Source organism: Emys orbicularis, chromosome 17 (genome assembly GCF_028017835.1).
Source record: "Emys orbicularis isolate rEmyOrb1 chromosome 17, rEmyOrb1.hap1, whole genome shotgun sequence".
Taxonomy (NCBI): domain Eukaryota; kingdom Metazoa; phylum Chordata; order Testudines; family Emydidae; genus Emys; species Emys orbicularis.
Genome location: NC_088699.1, coordinates 20485373 through 20512308, shown reverse-complemented (window position 1 = coordinate 20512308; position 26936 = coordinate 20485373). Strand labels below are relative to the sequence as shown.

Here is a 26936-nt window from a genome sequence, read left to right as displayed (position 1 = left end):
ATTCTCTATCATCCAAAATGTCACAGGCTGAGACAGCACTGTAACAGCTCAACCTTGCCCCTCGGAAGCACCTGCAACCACAGGACTTCTATCTTCTCCCTCAACTGCCATTGCTGCAGATCTTAAAATAGGTTTTGTTTTTATAATCAAGCAGAAGCAGCAACGTTTTATTTTCATATTGTCTCCCCACCCCCACAGCCCTCCATCTGCAATCCATTCTAGGTACCATGGAACCTGTGATTACGGGACGCTTTCCCAAGGTATCAGTACCAGAAGTCAGAAACATCTGCATGTTGACAGATGCAAAGGGACTGGGGTGTTCTCAAGGAAGCCCCATGGAGATTATGGGCCAGTTCATGCTGTGACAGCGCAGCCTCTACTCCCCACCCCATCTAGGAAGAGCCTCAATCCGTTGAGGCAGGTGCTCTTTTTAAATCAGGGGGTAAAGGGTGTAAAGGCCCCTCTCTCAGCTTTCTGCTGGGGGTGAGGAAAAGGTGACAGACCCTTGGGCTATGTGGATGTGCACGCAGGCCCGCAGAAAGCGAGGTGCCAGGGTCACCCGGTCGCAATCCGAGCTAGAAGCGGGAGCGATTTCCACCCTGTTCCAGTGGGTGCCAGGAACCACACAACCCCCAGGGTCACCCTCACGGCCACTGACAGGGGACATACGCCTTCAAGTGCTGCGTTGTCACTCCCCGAAAGGCGCCCGGGGCCTAGCCCAACGAGGGCACATAAGGGGCCCCCTGCTCACCCCCACGGGGCCCCCACCCCCTGAATGGGAGACAGGAGCCCCCATGAGATCAGGGAACCACTCCATGTCCACGCTCCCCCCGAGGGGGAGAGGCACCCCCCAACACAGGGGGGCGGGGCTGCCCCCAACGCTACCCCCAAGGGGGAGAGGCACCCCCCCAACACAGGGGGGCGGGGCTGCCCCCAACACTCCCCCCCCCGAGGGGGAGAGGCACCCCCCCCGACACAGGGGAGCGGGGCTGCCCCAACGCTCCCCCCCCGAGAGGGAGAGGCACACCCCCGACACAGGGGAGCGGGGCTGCCCCCAACGCTCCCCCCCCCCAGAGGAGAGGCACCCCCCCGACACAGAGGGGCGGGGCTGCCCCCAACGCTCCCCCCCCGAAGGGAGAGGCACCCCCCCGACACAGGGGGGCGGGACTGCCCCCAACGCTCCCCCCCCGAAGGAGAGAGGCACCCCCCAGACACAGGGGGGCGGGACTGCCCCCAACGCTCCCCCCCAAGGGGGAGAGGCACCCCCCCGACACAGGGGGGCGGGGCTGCCCCCAACGCTCCCCCCCCCGAAGGGAGAGGCACCCCCCCGACACAGGGGGGCGGGGCTGCCCCCAACGCTCCCCCCCGACACAGGGGGCGGGGCTGCCCCCAACGCTCCCCCCGAGGGGAAGATGAGGCCCGGGGGGGGGAGAGAAACAGTGAGTCCAACATGGCGGCGGCCAGGCCCGTTTCCACCTGCGCCACACGCCGCCCCCCCGCGGAGCGAGGCACTTACCGGAAGCCATCCTGGCCGCCGCTGCCGCCGGTGGCGCGAGAGGGAAGGAGGCCGAGGCCCGAGTGCCGCGCCGGCCCCGAACAACCCTCGCGCCGACTGCGGGCCCGCGCCGCCAATCCGCGAGCGCGGCGCCTACCACCCGGCTGCAAAGGGGAGGAAGAGGGGTGGAGTGTACCAATTAGTTGCCATTCAGAGGGGGCGTGGGGTGGAGCTGTACCAATGTGCAAAGGAGGGGGGCGCGGAGTCTACCACTAAGGGCATATCTACACTACAAAATTAGGTCGATTTTATTTAAGGCGACACTGAAGCCTCCGATTGAAGCAAGTCCATTTGGCATGTCCCCACTATGTGCATGGCGGAGTGCAGCCCCACTAGCAGGGCTTGCCTCTACTCCCAGAGCGCTGCACTGTGGCTCCCTGCCTGCCCTGGCTCCACGCGGCTCCCGGAAGCAGCGGCATGTCCCGCCGGCTCCTATGCACAGGGGCAGCCAGGGGGCTCCGCGCAGTGCCCCCGCCCCAAGCGTCAGTTCTCCAGCTCCCATTGGCCGGGAACTGTGGCCAATGGGAGCTGCAGGGGCAGCGCCTGTGGATGGGGCAGCGCACAGAGCTGCCTGGCTGCACCTTCACGTGGGAGCTGGTTCTGGGAGCTGCTTGAGGTAAGCGCCGCCCGGAGCCTGCACCCCTGAACCTCTCCCACACCCGAACCCCCTGCCCCAGCCTTGATCCCCCTCCTGCCCTCCGAACCCCTCAATCCCAGCTCGGAGCACCCTCCTGCACCCCAACCCCCTCATCCCTAGCCCCACCCCAGAGCGCACACCCCCAGCTGGAGCCCTCACACCCCATGGACCCCAGCCCTTTGCCCCAGTCCTGATCCCCTTCCCACCCTCCAAACCCCTTGATCCCAGCCTGGAGCCCCCTCCTTCACCCTAAACCCCTCATCCCCAGCCCCACCCCAGAGTCTGCACCCCCAGCCGGAGCCCTCACCCTCTCTCGCATCCCAACCCATTGCCTCAGCCCAGAGCCCACTCCCGCACCCTGAACCACTTATTTCTGGCCCCACTCTGGAGCTCTCATCCCCTCCTGCACCCCAATCCTCTGAGTCAGCCTGGTGAAAATGAGCGAGTGAGTGAGTGTGGTGAGAGCAAGTGACAGAGGGAGGGGGGAATGGAGTGAGCGGGGAGGGGGCCTCAGAGGAGGGGCGGGGCAAGGGTGTTCGGTTTTGTGCGAGTAGAAAGTTGGCAAACCTACCTAAGCCTGGCTTACCCACGCAGATGCCATAGCATGGCAAGCATGGACCCTGCTCTGCTGTACACTGTTGTTGTGAGCATTACAACTACCTCGTGCCTTATCCTGCAGTATTTGCTCAGCCGAAGCAGGAGCCGCCACGCAGAACAATGTGATGCCACGCAAGCAGCGTGAGGCTACTTTCATAGAACTGAGCAAAGAGCTTTCCCCAGCCCTGAAGCGCAAATGAGAGCTGCTCTGACAGTGGAGAAGCGAGTGGCGATAGCTCTGTGGAAGCTTGCAATGCCAGATTGCTACCGGTCAGTGGTAAATCAATTCGGAGTGGGTAAATCTACCGTGGGGTCTGCTGTGAACCAAGTTGCCAGGGCAATAAATAGACTTCTGCTAAGAAGGGTAGTGACCCTGGGCAACGTGCAGGACATAGTGGATGGTTTTGCCGTGATGCGGTTCCCTAACTGCGGTGGGGCGATAGGCGGAACGCCTATCCCTATCTTGGCACCAAACCACCTTGCCAAAGAGTACATAAAGCAAAAGGGGTACTTCTCAATGGTGTTGCAAGCGCTGGTGGATCACAGGGGCTGTTTCACCGTCATCAACATGGGATGGTCGGGAAAGGTGCATCTTTAGGAATGCACGCGTCTTTAGGAACACAGGTCTATTCAGAAAGCTGCAAGCAGGGACTGCCTTTCCAGACTCCAAAATAACCAATGGTGATGTTGAAGTGCCAGTAGTGATGCTGGGAGACCCAGCCTACCCCTTCCTCCCACGGCTCATGAAGCCAAACACAGACAGCCTGGACATCAGTAAGGAGCTGTTCAGCCATAGACTGAGCAAGTGGAATGTGCCTTTGGACGTTTAAAAGCCTGCTTGCGTAGTTTGCTTACTAGGTTAGCCCTAGTAAGAGCAATATCCCCATTGTTGTTGCTGCATGCTGTGTGCTCCATAATATCTGTGAAACAAACGGAGAAAAGTTTCCGGCAGGGTGGGGGTGTTGAGGAAGATCGCCTGGCAGCCAATTTTGAGCAGCCAAACACCAGGGCAATAAGAAGAGCACATCGAGGCACACTGCGTCTCCGCGAGGCATTGAAAACTAGTTTCCTCAATGTCCCATAGTAATGTGACCCTTATGTGTGTTCCTTACCAAGCTGTCCCCCATGTACTCCCCTGTAAACTACACCCCCGTGTGCTGAATGAATAAAGAGTCTTTTCTCCTCAATCTGTTAATTTTTATTATACTCACGAACACTGAGAGACAGCAAAGAAAAGTAAGATAACCTGGGGCTAAGGGACTGGTAACACTGGGAGGGGGAGAGAGAGACGAGGACAGCTTGCTTACAATTACACTGCAATAACAATCAAAGGTGTGGGAATGGGCACCTTCTGGTCCTCCCCCTCAGGAGCCCAAAGCACCCCCACCGCGGCCCCCCGGCCCCAGCGCTGGATGACCGGGGGCAGAGGGGTAAGGCCCCAGCCCCGGTCCACCGCAGCCTCAGCGCCCAGAGCCCCTGGGCAGCACAGCCACAGCGCCCCCAGTCCCAGGGCTCTAGGTGTCTGGGCAGCGCGGCCGCCGCACCCCCCCAGCCCCGGGGCTCCAGCTGTCTGGGCAGTGCGGTCGCTGCGCCCCCAGCCCCGGGGCTCCAGGTGTCTGGGCAGTGCGGTCGCCGTACCCCTGGCCCCAGGGCTCCGGGTGGCCCCCAGTCCCAGCGCTTGGGTGGCCAGCCCCGGAGCGCTGGGCAGGCAGCACGGCCCAGCACCAGCTGCCCATGTGGCCCCGAGTCCCTGCAGGAGGCACGCTGGCCTGGGGGAGAGGCCACGGTAGGCTGTTTGGGGAGGCATAGCCTCCCCTTGCCTACGATACCCACTGCCCATGCTCAATGCACTTCCCTGCAAGCCACAACATAAGAAGAACCCCTGGCTACTGCAAGAGTCGATTTGCTGCTGCAGCCATGGTGAGTAAGGCCACGAGGCAGGGGCAGGAGATCTTGTGCTGCAGCTTTTGTTAAGACATCCTTAGGATCAATAGTTCCAACCTCAGCACAGCCCTCTTTCCCATAGCAACCAGGATGATGCTTGAGGACAGGCACTGGCGTAAAGCCCCACAAATAGTTTGATTGTTACAAAAGCGGCACCAGGTTGGAGTTGAAGGGAGACGAACAGCTGAGGCCACATCCGTGTTGAGTAGAGCGGGACAGTTACTTCCCATGTCTTAAATGACACTCCTGTTAATACACCCTGGAATGATATTTGCCTTTTTCAGAACTGCATCACACTGTTGACTCATGTTCAGTTTGTGATCCACTATCATCCCCAGGTCCTTTTCAGCAGTACCACATCTAGCCAGTTAGTCCCCATTTTGTAGTTGTGCATTTGCTTTGTTTCCCCAGTGTGTAGTATTTTGCACTTGTCTTTATTGAATTTCATCTTCTTTATTTTAGACCAATTCTCCAATTTGTCAAGGTTGATTTGAATTCTAATACTGTCCTCCAAAGTGCTTGCAACCCCTCTCAGCTTGGTGTCACCTGCACATTTTATAAGCATACCCTCCACTCCATTATCCAAGTCATTCATGAAAATATTGAATAGATCCCTGCATGACCCCATTAGGTACATCCCCCCAGTTTGACAGTGAACCATTGATAACTTCTCTTTGAGTAGTTTGCACTTGTAAACTTGTGGGCAAAGAAATGAAAGCCCAATTAAGGCTGGGTCAAAAATGTGGCCATTGCTTTATTTGTATATTATAAATTGGATCTGGATTCTTGGTCCTAGATTGATCTTTGTAGATGTTAGAATAGAGATATTCAGGCCTGCCTGTACAGGCCTATACTTTAAGAACTTAGGTGTATTTTTATCACTTAGCTAGTTACCAGGGGTATAAAACAAATAATCAAAATCACAAGTCTGCCTGTGCATGGGCCTTCTCTCACTAGGATAGTCTGAGGCCTTGTTCTTAGGTTAAGGCCTTTGGCTAAGCAACAAGGGCAGCCATAAACTGGGAAGCGTAGGTCACATCCTCACATCCCAAACCAGTCACATTGAAATAAGGTGGTATTGGGCTGTTAGGAATACAATCCTGTCCTGATAGTGCCCCTCACCACCAGATAAAGATGGTTAAAGAAAACTTAGTTTGATAGCATCCTGTCTGGCAAGAAATCACTTATCAATGGTTGTGGTTGTGAAACCCTCATTTCTGTATTGTTTTATCTTTATGGCCCCCACTTTTCTATTGTTAATCTGGTTCTCTAATTGTTTCTGTCTGCTGTATAATTAATTTTGCTAGGTGTAAGTTAATTAGGGTAGTGGGATATAATTGGTTAGAGAATTATGTTACAATATGTTAGGATTGGTTAGATAGATTTCAGTAAAATGATTGGTGAAGGGATAGCTGAGAATATTACTAGGTAAACTGGGGTCAAACAGGAAGTGGGAGGGAAGGGAAATTGGAATCATATTTGCTAAGGGCGGGGGGGGGGGAAATGGGGAACAGGGACCCAGGGTAAACACTCTGTGGAGTTAGAGCTGGGAAGGGGGACACTGGGGAACAGACTCTGTGGGCGTATAGAGATAAGCCCGACTGGTGTGATGGGCTTCGGAATACGGTTGCTTGCAAACTAACCCCAATAAACATCGCATTGTCTGCACTTCGGACTTCTGGTCTTTTGTTGCTTGTTGTCTGCGTGACAAGAACCAGGGAAGTGTGAGGGTTGAGGGAAATCCCTCTAACAGTAGATTTAACTTTATATTCCCTCTCTCTCCCTCCCAAAGTCTGCACTTTAAATTCAGACCCTGTTGATATGAGTGAACTATAAAAAAGACCAAGGATCTGATTCAGGAAAGCTTTGGAACAGTAGCGTTCTTCCACTGCTGGAGAAAGAGAAAATATAGTCCTTTAAGTATACTTCTGTAGCGGAGGGCGCAGGGATATCTGTGCCAAATAACTGACTCACTTTGCTCACAGAAGTTACAAAACAGCATTTCAGCAGAGGATGCAGAAGCTTGAGTGACGCTACAGACAAAAGCCTGTCAATCCATTTCAAGTCCCATTTCAAAGCTGGTAAGAGAGCCTGAAAAGAAAAACTGAGCAATCTGTACCCAAGGTGTTTTAATAAATTAAAGGTTAGGACAATATTGATTCAGAGTGCAAACCCCACTCCAACGGGAATAAGGGTTTCTGGTTTTCTTTTAAATCACTATGAATATATTAACCTAAGGATTAGATCTTTGAAGTATTTGAAAATACTTCAAAAATTAAGTTTAAGACTATGTAAGACTAGAGCAAAATCAAAGCAGGTTCAAAAATAATGAGTTGGAGGAAAAATAAGCCATTTGTACAATTTTCTTTTAAACCCTAAGGTGTTTGTTATTTCAGATCACCGTCAGCAGCTGGAGAAGAACAACGTAACTTGTGAGTAACTTGAGTTTCTGTCTGTTCTTTAAATGGAGAAAGAAGAGAGTTTTCTGATTGAGCAGATCTGATTGAGGAGACTGGTAAACAAGTTGGGTTGTTTCTTTCCTTGAGGCATAATAGCAGGAGGCAGATCCTATGGCCGCAGCCCAGGAGAAGGAAGTGAAAGCATTTCTGCAGAATAAGCAGTGACTAGAATGGTTAATTAAAGTGAGGTTTGTGTTGCCTCTCTGTCTGGACAACTTCCTCTCCCCTCAGTGAACTGTATTTTCTTCTGTGCTCCCAGCCCTACTATGTAAACCTGGGGTCTAAGCTCTCTGCACAAAGAATTGTCCATGTCCGTTGGGAGTTCTCCATGTGACATGCTCTTGGGATTGGGACAGATTTTTCAAACCGCTCAACTCCCATTTAGGCACTTAAGTAAGGACCAGATTTTAAACAGCAGCAGGGTGATAGAGATCAAAATCAGCAGTTTATGGAGTTCTCAGACAGCTCTCTGACTCCAGCACCACTCAGAATCCCTGCACCTGTCAGAGAATCCTGCACTCTTACCGGGGCAAAAGAGTTCTAATTCAGATACAGGTGCACAATCAGATACATGTCTTTGCCCTTTAAACAACCCCAGGTGCTTCTAGCCAATAGAACAGACTCAGGAGGCCTGATTCATTCATGCTTTCTGGCCTCTGGGTGCCAAAGCTAAAATTGCTTTTTTTTATAGCTAATTTTGAAGAAGAAGAAAGTAATTCGAAACTTCTGAAAATCTGTTCCCTGTGCTCCCCTCATCTCCCGCCAAGCTCTAAAAGTCTAAAATAGTTCAAACTATTTCTACCTTTTCCTGCTAAACATTGCATCCTGGGAAGTTATATACTGTATTTCTTTCAGCTAAATCCCATTTAAATATGAGAGCAATTATCCTTTTAACTTTCATACAACACAGAGGTCCTGGATATGTGCTCGTATCATAGATTCTGTTTCACTTGCCACAAGAACAGGGGTGTCCATGGCCAAATTCCAGCTCAAATAATCCCAATCTGCCAACCTAAGGCTCCAAAAATAAATGCATATGCTTAACTTTGTGCCCTGCGAATAATCTCATTGATGTTGATGGGACACATCAGAGTGCATAAAAGCTAAGTACAGGCCTAAGCCTTTGCAGGATGGAGGCTTAAATTGCTCCCTGCAGTTTGACTTGTGTACATTGTATAGAGTTGCTGTGCACTGTTAAGTAGCTACCATGTTTCAGGCTGGAGGTGGCTGCATTTTAGTTTTGAATTCAGCGGTTCCCCTGAATATACTGTAAAGTGCTTTGGGATCCTTGTGGGTGACAGATGCTACATACACATATGATATTGTTCATGAAAGCTCCTGATCATCAATAAGATAAATGTATCTTTGAATTTTTGTAAGGATTTTTCATTTGACACCTTGAAAGAAATCTGAAGGAGACTCTCCTAAACTGCTGGTCTGAGAAATCATTACATACTTGGTTTCTAGGTTGGAGGGGTTTGCTTCAAACATTTCTTGGAAGGGACAAAGTAGGCCTCTATGGATGTTTCCATGTTCCGTGGGAATGTAGTCACTCAATGCATTTAGCAGCAAGTCAATTAATACCTAATGATTAGGAATTACCATTTATATCCATTCCTACAAAATACAGCCCTCAGCCCCTCCCCTGCTCTGCCCCCTCCCCTGCAGCTACGCTGCTGCGCAGGCAGCACTCTGGGCGGCGGATGAGCGCGCTCCTGCCGAGCAGAGCGACAGCGTGTCTAGCTCCGGCCAGGCGGTGCGGCTGCCAGACATGCTGCTCTGAGCGGCATGGTAAGGGGGCCGGGGGATTGGATAAGGGCTAGGGGGTCCCAGGGTGCAGTCAGGGGACAGGGAGCAGGGGGCGGTTGGATGGGGTGGAGGGGTTCTGGGGGGGGTCAGGGGACGGGGAACGGGGGGGGGGGGGTTGGATAAGCGTGGGAGTCCCAGGGGGCCTGTCAGGGGGCGGGGCTGTGGATAGGGGTTGGGGCAGTCAGGGGACAGGGAGCGGGGGAGGGGTGGATAGGGGATAGAGTCCCGGGGGGGCAGTTAGGGGCGGGGGGTCCCAGGAGGGGATGGTTAGGGGACAAGGAGTAGGCGGGGTTGGATGGGTCGGGAGTTCTGAGGGGGGCAGTCAGGGGGTGGGAAGTGGGAGGGGGCAGATAGGGGGCGGGGGCCAGGCTGTTTGGGGAGGCACAGCCTTCCCTACCCGGCCCTTCATACAGTTTTGCAACCCCAATGTGGCCCTGGGGCCAAAAGGTTTGCCCACCCCTGATCTAACAGATACCATTCCCCATGAGTTAGGAATCCCCAGCCTCCATCGCTGTTTTTGCTCTGTATTATGTCTGTCTATTTAGGCACTGACATGGCCAGCAATACTGTATTAGCAATGTCAGTCTTAGACTGTAAGCAACTTGGAGCACGGACTGTCTCCTGTGTTTGTACAGCACCAAGCACAGGTGCTCTGCAAATAATATTCTGCAGCTATCTCAACACTTGGCTTTTTATCCATAGAATTTCCTACTATTTCAGGTAGCAGGGTAGCAATGATGGATGGGAGCCTGAGTGTGAACAAGGTGCTGGCGATTTTGCCACGCTATCATCTAACTTTGCTGACAGCAATACTAGATAACACACGGTAAAATTGCCTGTGGCTGCCAAGGCCTTGTCTACTGCCCTTGCTGTCGCCAGTGAAGCTGCACTGGTGTAGCAGCAGCGAGACATTTTAAGGCTAGTGGGAAGTCAAAGGTGGACATTTTTAATGGAGGGTAATTAACCTGTGGGGCAAGGTATCAAAGGATGTGGTAGATTCTATATCGCTTAAGATCTTTACATCAAGATCGGATGTCCAAAAGATAAGCTCTTAGTTTGACCAGAAGTTAAATGTTTGATGCAAAAATCCACTGGGTGAAATTTTATGGCCTCTGCAATGCAGGAGCTCAGACTAGATGAACGATAGCCTCGTCTGGCCTTAAAATCTGTAAATCTATGAAGTCCTTCCTTGGGTCTCCATCCCTTTGTGTCTTTGTTTTTAATGTAGGTCCATCTAAGCAACATGGCTTTGAAGGGAATGTCTCTGATATGTCTGTTATTCATTGCTACGTCTGTCTTCAGCATCTCTTGCGCTCAGAACCCCATGGCCTTCAGACGGAAACATTTGACCCTGCTGGACACCATAGACCACAACACATGTAATAGTGAAATGAGAAACAAACGGATCGCAATGACTAGAGATGGCTGTAAAAAACTCAACACGTTCATTCATGCTCGCGAGGAGGTTATCGATGCCACGTGCACCATGGGGAAAGTGCATGTCATAAAGGGCCAAAAGTATAAAAAGAGTATCAGTAAATTCAGGGTCACTAATTGCAGACTCTCTGGGGAATACCCTAATGACTGCGAGTACATGGCGGAAAAGAGCGCCTGGAAATATATAGTCATCTCTTGTGACCAGAACGATCGCCCAGTGCATTTTGCAGGGACGCTGAACTGGTAGGAGTCAGGAAATGGGGGAAGGGGTTTATTCCTAATGCTTCGGGGGTGCTGCTGCCTCTTCTGCTGCAAATCACACCATTTAAACTGTCGCCTAAACATACTATTTTGAGAGTGATTTGTAATGCTGGAGGCCTCAGCAACAAGGGGACACTGCTCTCTGATGGGTCTGGCGGTGGGAGAGCAGCAGAGCGATGGAGGAAGGAATAATAATGATGCTTAGCAGTTTTATAGCCCTTTACATTTCCAAAGCATTGCTCCAACATTATGGAAATGAAGGGGAGTGGCTGAAAGAGGGGAGTGGGGGGATTAGAATGGGGGAAGAGGATTGTTGAGAATGGGAAGCGAGATGGTTATAGGGTCTGATCCCAAACTCAATGAAGTCAGTGGACTTTAGATCAGCCCCATAGTGAGAGACGGAAGCAGGGGGATCTTGAATGGGAATTAGTAAGGAAGGCATGGAGGATAGTCCAGGGCAGGGGTCGGCAACCTTTCAGAAGTGGTGGGCCGAGTCTTCATTTATTCACTCTAATTTATGGTTTTGCGTGCCAGTAATACATTTTAACCTTTTTAGAAGGTCTCTTTCTATAAGTTTATAATATATAACTAAACTATTGTTGTATGTAAAGTAAATAAGGTTTCAAAATGTTTAAGAAGCTTCATTTAAAATTAAATTAAAATGCAGAGCCCCCCAGACCGGTGGCCAGGACCTGGGCAGTGTGAGTGCCACTGAAAATCAGCTCGTGTGCCGCCTTCGGCACGCGTGCCATAGGTTGCCTACCCCTGGTCCAGGGGTTAGCATGTTAGCCTGGGAGACCCGGTGACAATTCCTGCTCTGCCATAGACTTCCTGTGTGACCCTGGGCAAGTCATTTAGGGCCAGATTTGTAAAGGTACGTCGGTGCCTACAGATGCAGATAGGCCCCTGGTCGATTCTCAAAAGAGCCGAGCCCCATAAGGCCCAACGGGAGTGATGATTTTCAAGATCCCTTCACTTCCCTATGAAAAAGCCACTGACTTTGCTGGGTTTGGGATCAGACCCTATAACCTTCTCATTTCCCATCCTCAACACCCTCCTCCCCCACTTCCCTCTCTTAGCCACTCCTTTTTATTTCTGTAGGTAGCTAAAGACCTTTACAATTCTAGCCCTTAGTCTCTTTGTGTCCCCGTTCCCCAACTGTACAATAGGGATAATAGCACCAGCCTGTCTCACCGGGGTGTGGTGAGGAGGAATATCTGAAAGATTGTGCGGTGTTCAGATTCTACAGTTATGGGGGGCCACATAAGGTAGAGAGGAGAGTATAGATTATGGGGTGGGGGATTGGTGAGGAAGAGGAGAGACATGAGGGGGAACAGACGCAAGGGCGGGGGGGTTGGTGAGGAAGAAGACAGATGCAAAGGGGAAGTTGGCGCGGGAGGGACGTGCTATTGTTCCACATTCTGTTGTTAACGTAAACTCTTTGGTTGCTTAAGACCCGGAAATGTGCTTTTGCTCTTGTCAAATAAAAGCAATCTGCAGGCTCCTCTCCGCACTGACTCCCGGCCACGGGCCTTGTGTTTGGGGCAAAGACGGGACCCACGAGGTGGCGGGAGAGTCCCCGCTGTCAGCGGGGTGGCTGTGGGGACACGCTGGGAAGCAGGGCCCCCGGTGGCTCAGAGCGGGGCCAGGGGCCAGAACCCCACCTGGGCACGTGGTGAAACCCTCGTGAGTGCCTGGGGCCTGGCTCTGAAGCGCTTGGGCTGGGCGCGGTCAGTGGGTGGGGGGCAGACAATCCCTTGCAGCCCAGGCCAGGGGGAGAGGCCTGTGCCATGTGCCCCCACCCCCCTGGGGGGCAGGGCGCTGAGCTGATCCAGGCAAGGAGACAGCGCCCCGCCCCGCCCAGGGCATTGCAGGAGAGGGCGGGGCCTAAGGCGCGCGGTGGGCATTGCGGGCGGGGCCCCGTTGCTATGGTAGCCGCACGACCCTGCCCGCCTCACCCGGAAGCGGAAAGGGGCCTGAACCCGGAAGAAGCCGGGCCGCGGCAGGAAGCTGGCCCCGAGCCGAAGGGGAGGATGCCGGCCGTGCCGGGAAAGAGCCGCTGGGCGGGGGCCTGGCCCTGCCTCCCCACCGCCGCCTGCCTCACCGGGCTGCTGTCCCTGCTGGTGTCCGGGCCCGGCCTGCTGCACAGGGCAGGGGCCGCCGGGCCGCCTACACCCTCCGCGTGCTCGCTGCGGCCCGGGCCGGTGCGGGATGGGGAAGGTGAGGAGAGGAGACCTCCCGCCTCCACGGGGTCCGCCCGGGACCCCCCTCTACGGGCCCCCGGGAGCTGCTCCCCCCATAGGCCACCGCTCCCCAAGAACTCCCCACCTCGCGTGGATACCCCCCCATAGCCCCCCCCCCATCCTGCGCCCACTGCGGCCCGCTCTCTTCTCCTGGGACCCCCCCCCCCCACCGTAGGGATCATCCCCCATGAGATCCCTCCGCCAGTACAGCAGCCGCCGTGGGGCACTCCTCCCTCCTGGTCCTATCTGCTGGAAACTCCCTTCCCCTTCCTGGGGTCCACCTCCCTCCTCAGCAGCTGTAGAAATCCACCAGCCGTGGGGAGCCTTTCCCGGCATGCCCCTGTGCACCCCCGCCTTCTTCAAAGGGCCTCCTCGTCGCCAGGCGATATGTCTCTCTCCACCCAAAGCTGCTGTACAGTTGCATAATATAGGGTTACCATATTGCAGTCCTGGAAAAAGAGGACACTCCAAGGGGCCCCGGCCCTGCCCCAACTCCGCCCCTTCCCCAAAGTCCCTGCCCCGACTCCGCCCCCTCCCCTGAACGCTCCGCCCCCTACTCTTCCCCCTCCCCTGCTTCCCGCGAATCAAATGTTCAGAGAACGGAGTGGTCTCTAGTAGTCAAAGACCCTTCTTCCCCATCCCCTCCAGTCTATGTCTATCCTATTGCTGTCTAACCCGCCCCAGCTCCTCATCTGATTTCAACTGCCCCCCACTACCGCTCTGGATTCCTTGTCCCAGTTTCCTGGTCCTGTCTCACTCTCCTCTCTCCCCGCCCCCATCCCTCAGATGGGATGTTCGTTCCAGATTGGCAAAATTATAAGGCTTCCCAACATTTCAACACTTCCCATTCTAAATTTTCGGTTGCTTAACTATAGGCTAGTTCTGCCTACAACAAAGCATATTCAGAACCTCTGATTAAAGGGATTATAAGTGTAGCAACCTCCATCATAGCTAGTCACCAAAGATTGAACCCGAGCCATCCAGACTTAAAAGCGTGAGCTTCTACTACTTGAGTTCAAGCTATAACTCCCTTAGCTGGTAGCTATACAGTTATCCTCCAAAAATCCACCAGAGGAGGGCACAAAACACATGTTGGACAGTGAATTACAAAAGTGCCAAATATTATTATTAGACCTGCAATACTTTTCACAATGAACATCAGCGGGGGATAAACTGGGAGTTTAAGAATATTTGGAAAACAATTTTAGAATAACATTCAGTGCTGTGGTTTAAAAGAAAAAAAACCTGTTAAAACTCATAACTTAGCAGCATTCAGTGTTTGAAAAAAAACAACTTCTAGGAGGGATACAAGTTAAGATTGTTGAAACAGGAAGATGTTATGCTTAGTTACCACTTGGGCAAGGCGGCGTGCTATGTAATACTTGCAAGATTTCACTGTAATGTTTTACAATATATAGCAGCGCAATGCTGATTCCATTGATATTGTTGAGCAATTCATGCTGATTTTATTTCAGCCCACATCTTAATAGTTTTGAATACAAGATCATAATTTTCAGCTCAGTTGGTCTGAACATGCAGAGCTTTAAAATTGCTATACTCTAAACTGTATATTAACTACAATTTTATAAACCTGCATGTCAGCGAACTGTGTGCCACTACTACTAGACAGTGGCACAAGGCAATTCAGTGTGAATCACAGAAATGTAGGACTGGAAGGGACATCAACAGGTCATCTAGTCAAACCCCTGCACTGAGGCAGGACTGAGTAATAACAACTAGACCATCCGTGACAGGTGTTTGTCTAACCTCTTAAAAAACTCCAATGACTGCTATTCCATAACCTCTCTAGGTAATTTGTCCAGTGCTTAACTACCTTTACAGTTAGGAAGTTTTTCCTAATGTCTAACCTAACTCTCCCTTGCTACAATTTAAGCCCATTGCTTCTTTTTCATGCATGTCCTGAGTGGGACGGGGGTGGGTCCAGGCAGTGGGATTGGGGGGAGGGAGGTCGAGGGAGTTGGTGGGTGTGTGGGGATGGACCGGGGGAAGCAGGGTAGAGGAACTGAGGGGGACAGGACTGGGACTGGGGGGGGCTGAGGGGGATGGGACAGGACTGGGATGGGGGGAGTAGGGTAGGGGCTGAGGGGAGCATGAATGGGACAGGGTAGAGAGAGCTGTGTAGAGTGGGGTGGGGCGGGGGAGACAATGGGGCTGGGCTGGGGAGGGTTGGGGAGAGGGACAGGGTCTGGAGGGGATGAGACAGAGGGGAGCAGTACTGGAATGGTGGGAAGTTGAGGGGGTGGGACAGCAGGGGGAGCGATGCAGCACGCAGGGGAGTGAGACCTCCCTGCCTCTCTGTGTGCCGGGGCAGGGGGAGGGCTGCGCTCTGCAGGCTCCTGCCGGCCAGGCGGGGGGCCCCGTGGGCTGGCGCCGGGAGCTCTCAGCTGCGCGCTGCCCCAGGGCCCAGGGAGGAAAGGTGAGTGGCGCCGGCTTGCCGCGGTTCCCCCAGCGCGGCTGCCCTGTCCTCGCTTTTGGGTCTTTAAATAGCCGTCCGGGGGGAAATCCCGGACATTTTTAGCTTTTTACAAATTCCCCCCGGACGGCTATTTAAAGACCCAAAAGCCGGACATGTCCGGGGAAACCCGGACATATGGTAACCCTACATAATACTATTGATATTTCCTGTCCTACACCCTTTCCGGACAGCTTCTCTGTCACGCACCCCTCCCCACGGTCCTTTCTCGTGCTGGAACACCGGAGCCTCAATGGAGAACTCTCCTCATGTGGGGACCTATCCTTCTAGGTTGCAATGTTAACACTGTAGAAGCTGGTAATTGTCTGATGTGGGGTGAAGGGAGAATTCCTGAGTTCCAGAATGTTCTGGTAGGAGGATGAAGTTAAGATCTCAGAAGCTTAAAGAATCTGCCCTTCCATTCTTCATACTTCCCCCCCCCCCCCCATACCCTTTTGTTCATGCCCCAGTCCCCATGTTCTCCACCCCCTCAGGCCTAAATGACTTTTGTGTTTCTGCTCTGGTTAACTGAATCTGTCGTGTACTCTTCTTACCTTCTCTTTGGTCCTAACCAGTTATATCAGACAATATTCTTTTTCATTTTACATATTATAAGAATCTCAGAAGTTAGGGTGGGAGGAGGACTTGTTGGGGCACCAAATCCTACCCACAGATTGAACGTTGTATTGGTTTGAAGTCTGTGACTTACTATGTTCAGTCGCAGCCCAGTGCTGAAGAAAGAACTGAGAGTCTGAGGGCCCTGTGGCACTTCTAAGGTATGATATCTTACAAACCTGTCAGTATCCTTCTGCTGGTCCAAAGAAGAAATATCAGCTACTAATGTGTTACAGTTGAAGTGAAAGAAATAAGACCATGATTAGATTGATGTGATTTTAAGGTCTGGTGCACCTCTTATCCTGATAAGGCTAAAAACTTTTTGGCAAGACCAATTCAGATATTTCCGGACCATTACACTTTCCCAAACGCTGGTGCTGGGCCAAGGAGCAGAAAGAAAATGTCCCCCAGGCTAGCACAGCCCTAATCTTGACTGTAGTTGGCGCTTTGTCCAGGCTAGATTTAAATGCCCCAAGCTATCTGTTTTCCACCCCATTCTGTGGAAGATTCTTCTCCAGCCTGATAGAATTAAAAAAAAAAGTCCTGTGGTTTCCTATTTTATTTTCTCTTCTTCTGATCAAACTTAACATAGTAAATGGCCTAAAGCAAACTCACTGCTGTCTGTACCTCTCTAAAAGGACTGTCTGCTCAGTTCACAGACTGGTGACCTATATCTTTGTCTATGAAGATCTGATATCCCTGGTATGCAGTGGCGTTATCATCTGGTACTTTGCTGGCAGCTTTGAGAAGAACGTAGGCACAGTGAAGCATTGCTTCGTCACCTTGGCCTTCGCCATTTCTTCGGCCCTTTTGTATCTCTTATTTGAGGCTGTCATCTCTGGGGTGTCAGAGGTGGAAGATGCCAAAGGATTTACACCAGTTGCTTTTGCCATGTTGGCAGTGTCCACCACGCGTTCACGGATGAGAAGGGCACCACTTTTGGGGGTTAACGTTCCCATGGTGCTGGTGCCCTGGTTAATGCTCTGCGTGGCATGGTTTATTCCCCACTCCTCTCTCCTGAGTAACGTATGTGGCCTCATAGTTGGGAAAGCCTGTATCCTTTCCAAGTGTGATCACTTGTTTAACCAGTGAAAAGAGCATGTGGGGAGCCTGACTTGTGATGGGGAAGGAGTAGGAAAAAAGGCTACATTCTGATTGCTTAGGCTCGCTGACTTTTTGTTGTGCTGGTTCATGGCTTTCGGTCGGCTGCTTAGTGACTCTTAGGTTTATTGTTGCTCAGCGGGGCCTGATCCTGCACCCCCTCACTTCCATTGCAGTCAGGGAGGCTTTTGTGTACACAAGGAATGCACTCTGGAGAGTCACGGTGCTCAGCGGGTCTGAAAACACGGGGGGAGAAGAAGCTTTTTCCAGCCATTCCACCTTGAGAGAAACCTTGGTTTGGTGGTACAAAGGAGGTGTATTTAGAGTGATTGCATGTAGAAAGTTAATTCTGTTCTGCCCCTCCATTCGGAACCTTCCGCAACCTTCCTTAACATGCTGCTAAACTCAGATGGTCTTGGCTATTGCTTCTGTTTGGATCTCCCGGAGTCGGTGGTATCTAAGCTGGATCAGAAGTTCCCTTTCAGCCTGCTGAAGAGAATACCAGGGCTGAAGTATATTCCAGGGTCTTTAGCAGAGAGAAGAGCCTCCCAGAGTAGGAAGTAAGTACATGAACTCCAATAACACTCCTTATAATCCCAAAGGGAGGCTGCAGCTGGGATGTGTAGGGAGTGTGCTCTGACAAGTGCTGGCGTGAAATGACCTTGCAAAGCTATATCATGATCTCCACAGTATTGTCTCCCCTGTTAGAGGAGGGAGTGGAATCTAATGATTAAAACATTACACAGGGAACCAGGACGTATGGCTTTTGTTCCTGGCTGTGCTACTTTGGGTGACCAGATGTCCTGATTTTATAGGGACAGTCCTGATTTCTGGCTCTTTTTCTTATATAGGCTCCTATTACCCCCACCCCCACCCCGATTTTTCACATTTGCTGTCTGGTCACCCTAGTGCTACTTGACTGGTGACCTTTGGCAAATCTCTTAGCCTCACAGGAATGTTGGGATACTGGACTTCTTCAGCACTTTGAGAGTCCTCTGATGAAGGGCTTGATATAAGAACACGGTATCAGTTATTAAGTTGTCATTGCCTTCATTACAGAGCACATTTCCAGTGCAGAGGGAAGATTTCTCTGCAGAAATAGAGTTCAGGGCCTTCCAAGTCCCTTTATGTCCTGTAGCTGTGAGTGCTCACTTGTCTTCTGATAGGTTTAGAAATTAGGTGGAATTTTATCCCATTCTAAAGCACCTTTACTACCAACATTCCAATCTCAATGGACAGAGGAGGATTTTTTTAATAGGGTTAAACTGCTATGTAGCTGAAGAACTGCGGTGAGTTCTCTAACACAGAAGTATTTCCCCATGATTACAGCTGTTCTCTTATGACCAAAGGGGGAAATCTGAGGTATAAAAACATGCCTGTAACAATACCACCTCGGGCGGTGTCACTAGATCTAAGCTAAACTGGAACATGCCCTGACAATGCTTGCAAGGGAGACAATGGGTTTGTGACAAGTTGATAGGTGGCAAGCTAGGGTGTAGATCTACAGTGCTGTAGCCTGCTGTGCGCCTGCCATGTGCTAAAAGTTCCGTAGTGGGCTTTGATCTGCAGCAGCATGGAACTTCTAGTGCCTGGTACGCGGGGTCCACCTGGATAGATAGCGCATGGCGGGTTACAGCACTGTAGAGTTGCACCCCAGCGTATCATGCACTCCCTCTCCACATAGACGAGCCCAAGGGGAGCAGGAGGAAGTTTGTACCTCAGGGGGTTATACTGACCTAGTGCCTTTAAGCTCTTTGGGGCTCTGTGCATATGTACTGTGCCTAGCTCAGTGGGGCCAGGACGTCTGTTGTAGCCATGAAGTTACAGCACTATTACTAATAATGTCTTTGTTTGGTGAAAGCCTTTGCTGTGCTTCTGAAGGCTCTGTGTCTTGGGTGAGATGAAATACAGACTCTCTTGGGTGAAAGGTGTTATATAAACGTTCGCTATCAATAAATGTCTGTGTGGGAAGGTGTTTCTAGGACTTTCCAGATTAACTGAGCTACGCTTGCATGTAACTTTATTTACCAAACACAAATCCTACTCTCATTTCTGCAGCTTAAGTTTATCCCAGTGTAAAGCACCAAAGCAATTGTAAGGTTTTTTGCTATATGTTGTTCCACTTGTCTGCTAGGATTCAAGTTCAAATATCAAGTTCACGACCAGACAGAATAGATTTCTACGGAGTTGTATGCTTTTGCATTAATGTTTTGTGGCCCATGAATGCAAGAACCGACATCGAGGTAATAAAGGAACAATCCTTCTGGGTCTTTGGCAGTTGTGGTCTTTGTGACTCCCCATTCTTCCGATTTGATCAGTACTCGCGCTTGTCGATATTTGGAAATGCCAGATGTGAACACACTGTCATTTTTCTTTCCCCTTTTCTCTTCAGGATTAATCCAGTGCCAGGCTCATACCCCACCCAGAGCTACTATTGCTCTTCACCTCCAGCGCTTCCTGTGGTTCAGATGCAGCACTCCAGTGCCCAGAGCCTGGGATCCTGGCCCAACTGCACACCAGCGCACATCCATGGTTCCCCCCCATACCAAACCAACCCTGCCTTTGGGAAATTCTATGTGCAGAGCCACTTCGGTGCCTCACCTGGACACTGCTGCCAACCAGCTGATCCCCACTCCCCGCAAGGTGCATGTCTGCCTGATTCTCAGATACCCACGGGGATGGAGAACTTGGAGGCCAAGTTTCAGTACGCATCAGGTTCCCCCGCAGAGAAAGTACCAGCTGAGCTTTCAGGAGTCCAGATACACTGATCATCCAAAGAGGAGCAGGACCCTTCTCCTCTCGCCGGCCATTGTGTGAACAGCCTGCAGTGGAGTGCTGCTGAGAAAGGAGACTGCTTCAGAAGGATTTAACTGATGGTGCCTGGGATGACTGGGGTCAAATCGGACCGTCAACCACAGCCCCTGAGTTTTCTGTCCCACTGCAGACTGCTTATAGACATTTTTTCAAGGTTCCGGTTCTTTTATTTATTTTCCTTTTTAATTTTGATACATTTTTTATCTTGGCTGAAGGCTGTGACCATTACCTGTCTGTCCTTCTTTCTCATGTGGATTCCTCACTACACATTGGGGCTATGGCCTCATCTCTCTATACTACAGCTCGGGTCCTGGTTACAACATACTTGTCCCTTGACTCAATTATGCTGTAGTGTAGATGGGCACTAATGGTCAAAACACTGGACTAGTTGGGTTTTAACCTGACTACAGGGACTAAGGTAGGTCCCTGACACATTTACAGTTGCAGTGTAGCCAGGACCCATATGCTGGGTTTCCGGTCACCTGTCTGCTGTATAACTGACATAGGTTTAATTTAACAGCAGTGTTGAAATGGAGATGGGGAAGAGAGAGATCTGCTTTTATAGTTATGCCTTGGAAAGGGTTGATGCTGGCATTGTTGCAGGCTGTGTGTTTGAACGGGTTTGTGTTTCCATGTGCATCCATGGGGAAGTTCTGTGCGCTGTGTTACATAGGAGGACAGATAAGATGATCACAACGGTCCTTTCTGGCCTTGGAATCTGAGCTGAGATTGGGGGGGCGGTGGAGTGAACTATATGGTGGCATTTTCTGCCACGCAGAATAGCTGCTGTTCCATCTGCTAGAGTCTCTAATTAGCGGGCTGCCTTCCCCAATCATGTTGCTGTCACGTAGTCTCCACGGCAGGCACCTGCCTGCTGTATAACTTTGCATGCTGCCCACAATGCCAGCTTTGATTCATGAGGCTGTCCTAGATATTTGCAAAAGGGGCGGGTGAATCTTATTTAAGGGATTTAGGATATTCACAGGGAGTATGAGGGTAGACTTACGCTACTGTATATAAATTAATAAATTCCAAGGCTTGAGAAGGGCTTTTAAAATGAACAGGGCTGAATCAAATGGAATTTAGCTGTGACCCTTCTATGCAGCATTTGATGAGCTTTTAGAATGGTCTTTGGTGCCAAAGTTAGTATTGGAGACAACTAACATAAGTGGGAGGTGTCTGCTAGTTAGATCAGCGTGCTGGGACTCAAAAGATCTGTGTTCTAGTCCCAGCTCTGTCACTTCTCACTGTATTATCCTGGATGGAAAGTTCATTCATCTATGTTTGTTTCCCCATCTCTAAAATGGGGATAACTTCTGGCTCCTAGAAGGAAGTGAAATTTGCTTCTTATTTTAAGAGTGTGTTGAAGTACTTAGAAAAGAGTTTTCACTTCATTCAACATATCATCTTAATTCACCGTGCCTAACATTGCTATAGGCACCAAAGTAAAAGAAAACTGAATATCAGGGAGAATATGATGGTTTCTATTCTGTTCCGCATCAGGATTCTTGGGTCAGGCGAGAAGGGCTAGATTAGGCGCTGACATCAATATTTATAGATCACCGACTCCTAAATTTTCATCCTGTCAGTGTCTGAAAGGGCAAGGTGCCTCTGCGTTGATGCTCCACTACCAGCTATTAATGTGAATATCAGGTGATTGCCAATCACCATAGGAAGACAGAGACATTGAGAGAAGACTGAGGTACAAAATTAGAACCTTGTGGGCCAGGGTTGGAATAGCCAGGGGAGTCGCATGGGAAGATGGAGGTCCCTGGGCGGAGCTGTCTGAAGAATATGCGGCTGGTCACAGAACCTGTGTGTGTTACTGCTGGAGATGGCTGCGGTTACCATCTCATTCACAAACACAACAATTCACTGTGCGCCACCACATTTTCAAAGGTGACTTGTGCGATGGTGTACCTCTTCCCTAGGCGCTGGAAGCATTTCTACTGTGACTGTATTTAATGCAGGGTGACAGATGAGATGCTTTTCTAGAGGTTTTGTTCTGATTTTGTTTAAAAGCCTAGAAGAAACATTAGAGATAGGGATAAAATCAAGGGGGGGGGGGTGAGTGACCACTGTCAGTCAAACACATGCCTATATTTCTACATTGGTCACTGACAAGTGTGAGGCCTTTTGCCTACAAACCAATAGGCTCTACCAAAAATATTTCCAAATGCTGTAGCATAGAGATGAGTGTTGGTACTGGCTGCTTTATATACATTTCCATGTAAAATGTAACTTTTTAGTTTAATTTGAAAAGCAAACGACTTAGTAGCCTCCTCTGATTTCCTGGCCGAAACCAAAAACTGGAGTGTCTCTTCAGTAGTGTCTGGGGATCACATTCATCACTGGTGGAGCCCCACACTTGCTACAGCACCTAGCTCTGTTAGTCGGTGAAAAGACACACCCACTGGTGAACGTTGGTACTGCAGAGGTAATGGGGAAGGTTAACCCTTCTCGTCATTGCTGAATGCAGTGTCTGACAGACATCATCTAATGGTATATGCTCGTGGAAAGGCATATTCACTAAAATATTGACTTATAAAAGTTGCTCCCATGTCAGTCGCTGTGAGAGCAGTGAAGGACGTCCCCAAGGTATAACGAGTTTGCAAAACTTCAGCTAAAAGGAACTTCCCTTACTCTGTCCTCCCTGTTGGGTGTAAAGCCTGGGTAAATCAAGCCCTTGCACCAACCAAGCTGATCAGGAAGCCAGGCCTTTGTTGGATGAACAGGGGATGTGTGCTGCAGCCAAGGAGCCCCCAGCTGTTCAAACTTGGAGAGCAGCCCAGCTGACCTCACTTCCCAGGATCAGGCATGAAGACTGAAGCATCTTCTGAGTGCACAAATCATGCAGGGCTTTGTAGGTCAAAGTCAGCCCTTCCAGTTGCACCTAGAAACTGTCTGGAAGGCACTGGTGCAGGCTCTGAAGACAGGAGTTGTGTGCTTTGTATGAGAACCACGAGTGGTGGGTGGCTGCTTTCTTCAGTAGCTGAAATGTCAAGTAGTCTTCAAGCGTAGCTCACTTTATAGCACATTACTATCGTTCGAGCTAGTGGTGATTAGCTGTACAAGCAAGGTCTGTATTGGAGAGGGAGGTTCACACCCTCCTTGCCAGATGCAGATGAAATAAATGTTGGCTACTGTTGTCAGCTGAGAACCCGCTAAGACGTTTAGCTTGTCAATCATAGTAATGCTAACCCTCTCAAGGGAGGGAGAAGAAATCACGTCTGCCTCAAGGCGACCTTTATCTTACCTGGAGTAAGTTACAAACAACTCGCTTTTATCCAAGTGCTGATCTCTGCCCATTGCTGCACCGTTTCCGTCCAACAAGAGGAGACTGGGGCGGGGATGAGTTGGGCCATTGTTTTCTTAATGCATGTGCTTGGATTCAAACACACTTGAAAAATAAAGGCCTTACCCCTCGTGCCTTTCTCCTCCCCTTGCTCCTCATTCTGCTCACAGCCTGTGCTGATAACTGAAGCCACATGCAATCCCATGCCCCCTTGCTAGCTATCAAACCCATCAATTTATTAAATCAGTGAACAGCCAGAACTAGTCAATCACAGTGATTCTCTACCAGAATACTTAGAGTGGGCCTGTGAGGCGTGCATCAGCAGGGAACCTTGGGAAACTGATGCAGGGTCCAAGTGGGAGGGAATGTGAGGACGCATGGAAGCTGCATCATGGGTAATGCTTCGGGTTCATCCTTAGCTGAAGCTATTATTAGTTTTTTAGTTAGTAGTTATTTCCCCAGTTGTAATGTGATCTCTATCCACCTACATGGTGTGTGGCTAAATGCACTAAAGCCTTTTGAGATCTGGGCTAGGAAGCTGCTCCAGCAAGGCAAAATGTTTTTATATATGTGTACACAGGATTTTAAAGTATTGGTTCCTGTGTCCAGTGATTTTTCACTGGGTTGTTTACACTTTTCCTTCACCCAAAGACCAACCAGACAGCTAAAGCCATTGATCTGTTCCTTAATGAAATCAGAAGCGTCTCCTTTTCCCTGCTCCCCTAACCTTTATTGATGTTAAGTGCGTTAATTTTATTCCCCATTCTCTCTCCTCAGTTCTTCCTTAGTGTTTTTTATCGATTTTCCTTGGACTGTAGTATTGTTGAAGCCTGTGCTGGAAATCCTCTGCTCCTCCGTTACCAAGCATTGTATATGTTAATGCTGCTGGCAGCATGTTACCCAAGGAAGCTTAATTTCACATTGGTGCCATTGCGCTTATGGATTTTTCTGGCCTCATTTTTATTATCAGGTGGTAAAATGTTGCCCTAGGGAATCTTCACCAGAAAACGTGCAAATTGTAAGCTCTGTGCATGCCTAGGCCACTGGCTGCAGCTGTTATAGACCCAATACATGCATTACAGGCTGAAGTAGTGACAGAAACAACGCTGTTCATGGCCAATTGGAATCCGTACATCATGAGCCTAGCTCATTACTGGTGTAACTCCACTGGCGTCAGAGGAGTTACATCAGCAATGAATTTGGCCCTACTGTGCTAAAACAATCTGATTGATCTGCCTTAGAGGTTCTCATGTACGGAGTGCAAGCCATGGAGGATTGCTCTTAAGAGCTATGGCATACAGGTCAGTCCATTCACGGGAGTGATAACACGCACTGAACCCAGTCCTGGGGAATTTAGAATTAGTGAATTTCCCTTTATAGTGACATTGGAAGAAACAACCAGGAGTCCAGGGGCACCTTAAAGACTAACAGATTTATTTGGGCATAAGCTTTCGTGGGTAAAAAACTTCACTTCTTCAGATGCATAGAGTGAAAATTACAGATGCAGGCATTATATACTGACACATGAAGAGAAGGGAGTTACCTCACAAGAAAGGCCAGAACTGCAAAGGTATGTAGGCTCCTAACTTCCATACCTTTGAGGATCTTTGGTACACACTGCATATTCAAAGGAGCATGCGGGGCGTGTGAGCGCCTCTGAAAATGTATTCTCACATGCCTGTAAGAACATGCACCCAATGTAGCTCCATCAGTTAGATTGAGGAGCGGAGCACAAGGGCCTACAAACTCCAACCCAACAAGCACCCGTGCACACGGTCAGGTGAGAAGGTAGGGTTGCATCCATGGAACAAAAGGAGCAACCTTAGCGAATGCAGCATAGGGATGCCGGGTTTGGTGTTTTATCGTGGATGGAATGATTCTTTCAATGAAACGCAGCTCATTCTTTCCTGGGCGCACACAGGCTCCTCCAGCTGCCATCTGTGGAGACAGGGACAGAAAGATGAGCTACCAGCCACAGAAACTGAGTATGTAGGAGAGAGGGGGTTCTTGTAGTGCTCCCCCTACTGCAGTACAACAGCAGCCAAGTGGGCCATGACACTGCCAATCGTAGTGATGGTGTTCAGGGCGCTAATCACCAGCCTCACCTGTCGGCAGCAATGGCTGGTCCCATCCACTAGCACAATCCCAGGGGAGGGCAGAGGATGGTGGTTGAGAAGGACTTGCTTATATTGGCAGTGATGGATGGTGATGGCGGAGGCAGAAGGACAAGTACCTCGTGCCCTGGCTTTACAGATGGAGAATTCTGGGCACATGTTGCTAGGTCCTTGGTCAGATGAGGAGAGCTAGCAGCGGATGCTACGCTCCAGGCAAGTGCCGGGGGTGCAGCTGCTGGGAAGAAAGCCACAAAGCTCTGAAGTGATGTCTGACCATTCTAGCCCCAGAGCAGAACCTGCATTCTTAAGGCTTCGAATGGTTTTTCAGACTTTATCTTGTGGTCTCCGCTCTCTCTGCCTGAGCATTTTCACTTGTACTAATCCAACCAGTTCTCTCTGAGGGAGCACTACATTGCTGCTCCTGATGGAAAAACGTACACTAAGATCATTCACTCCCAAGCAAATCCTTACGGGAGTGCATTCTTCTCAGGGATCTAGCAGAAGAATTCACATGGGGTCTAGTTAGTGACTCTTGGGGGTTAGTTTATGCCCATAAAGTGCCCATAAAGTACCCAAAACTCCCTGTGAGATGATTGGAAATTTTACTCTTATAGTTCTTATCTGCAATATCACTAGCATCTACTTTTTAAAAAAATCATATTTCTTATCCTGGCAACCAGTGTCTCAGATCCTTCCCCCCTCCGCCCCACCATTCCAGTCACTAGGACATATTCAGCTGTATAAAATGTGTAAATCACATCTAGCCAAGCCATCATTTCTACAGAGCACCTTTCCTCTAAGCAGCCATTTCACTAACATTAGAATTCGTCTACCCATTTTGATGCACTGGCTCAACGGGGGACTTTGATCCAGATCCTCAAAGATATGGAAGTTAGGAGCCTACATACCTTTGCAGTTCTGGCCTTTCTTGTGAGGTAACTCCCTTCTCTTCATGTGTCAGTATATAATGCCTGCATCTGTAATTTTCACTCCATGCATCTGAAGAAGTGGGTTTTTTTACCCACGAAAGCTTATGCCCAAATAAATCTGTTAGTCTTTAAGGTGCCCCTGGACTCCTGGTTGTTTCTTCCAATGTCAGTATAAAGGGAAATTCACTATATCTAAATTCCCCAGGACTTCAGTGCTTCTTTACAGATTCCTCATAACAAACGGGGAGAGGGACAGAGAATAGGGTCACATGCAGGAAAGAGCATAAGGCTAGAGGGAGGAGTGAAAGGAATCTACTGCACTGCAACCACAAGGAAAAGAGTAAAAAAAGATCATGGGCTGTGGTATATTTTTAACCCGTCACAGCAGCATTGCTGTGGAAATGCATCCTAGAATACTCAAGGAGCTAATAGAGGAGGTATCTGAGCCTCTAGCTATTATCTTTGGAAAATCATGGGAGACGGGAGAGATTCCAGAAGACTGGAAAAGGGCAAATATAGTGCCCATCTATAAAAAGGGAAATAAAAACAACCCAGGAAACTACAGACCAGTTAGTTTAACTTCTGTGCCAGGGAAGATAATGGAGCAAGTAATTAAGGAAATCATCTGCAAACACTTGGAAGGTGGTAAGGTG

General features: G+C 50.0%; 3 protein-coding genes across 5 annotated transcripts in view; 2 read left to right on the top strand and 1 right to left on the bottom strand.

The window, feature by feature from the left end:
• Positions 1-1610, bottom strand: part of TAF15 (TATA-box binding protein associated factor 15) — a 31892-nt gene extending 30282 nt beyond the window's left edge. For all 3 annotated transcript variants that reach the window (XM_065418155.1, XM_065418156.1, XM_065418157.1), the window contains exon 1: positions 1517-1610. In XM_065418155.1, coding sequence (XP_065274227.1) covers positions 1517-1526 — 10 coding nt within the window. In that variant the 5' untranslated portion in view covers positions 1527-1610. The remainder of the gene's footprint in view (positions 1-1516) is intronic.
• Positions 1611-10244: 8634 nt separating this feature from the next.
• Positions 10245-10685, top strand: LOC135891029 (ribonuclease pancreatic-like). Its single transcript, XM_065418517.1, has one exon. It carries the CDS (start codon positions 10245-10247, stop codon positions 10683-10685), a length of 441 nt encoding a protein of 146 aa, XP_065274589.1.
• Positions 10686-12732: 2047 nt separating this feature from the next.
• On the top strand, positions 12733-20167 carry RHBDD2 (rhomboid domain containing 2). The gene is made up of 4 exons (XM_065418142.1): positions 12733-12919; positions 16683-17084; positions 17541-17691; positions 19524-20167. Exons 1-4 carry the CDS (start codon positions 12733-12735, stop codon positions 19897-19899), a joined length of 1116 nt encoding a protein of 371 aa, XP_065274214.1. The 3' UTR covers positions 19900-20167.
• The last annotated feature ends 6769 nt before the right edge of the window (positions 20168-26936 follow it).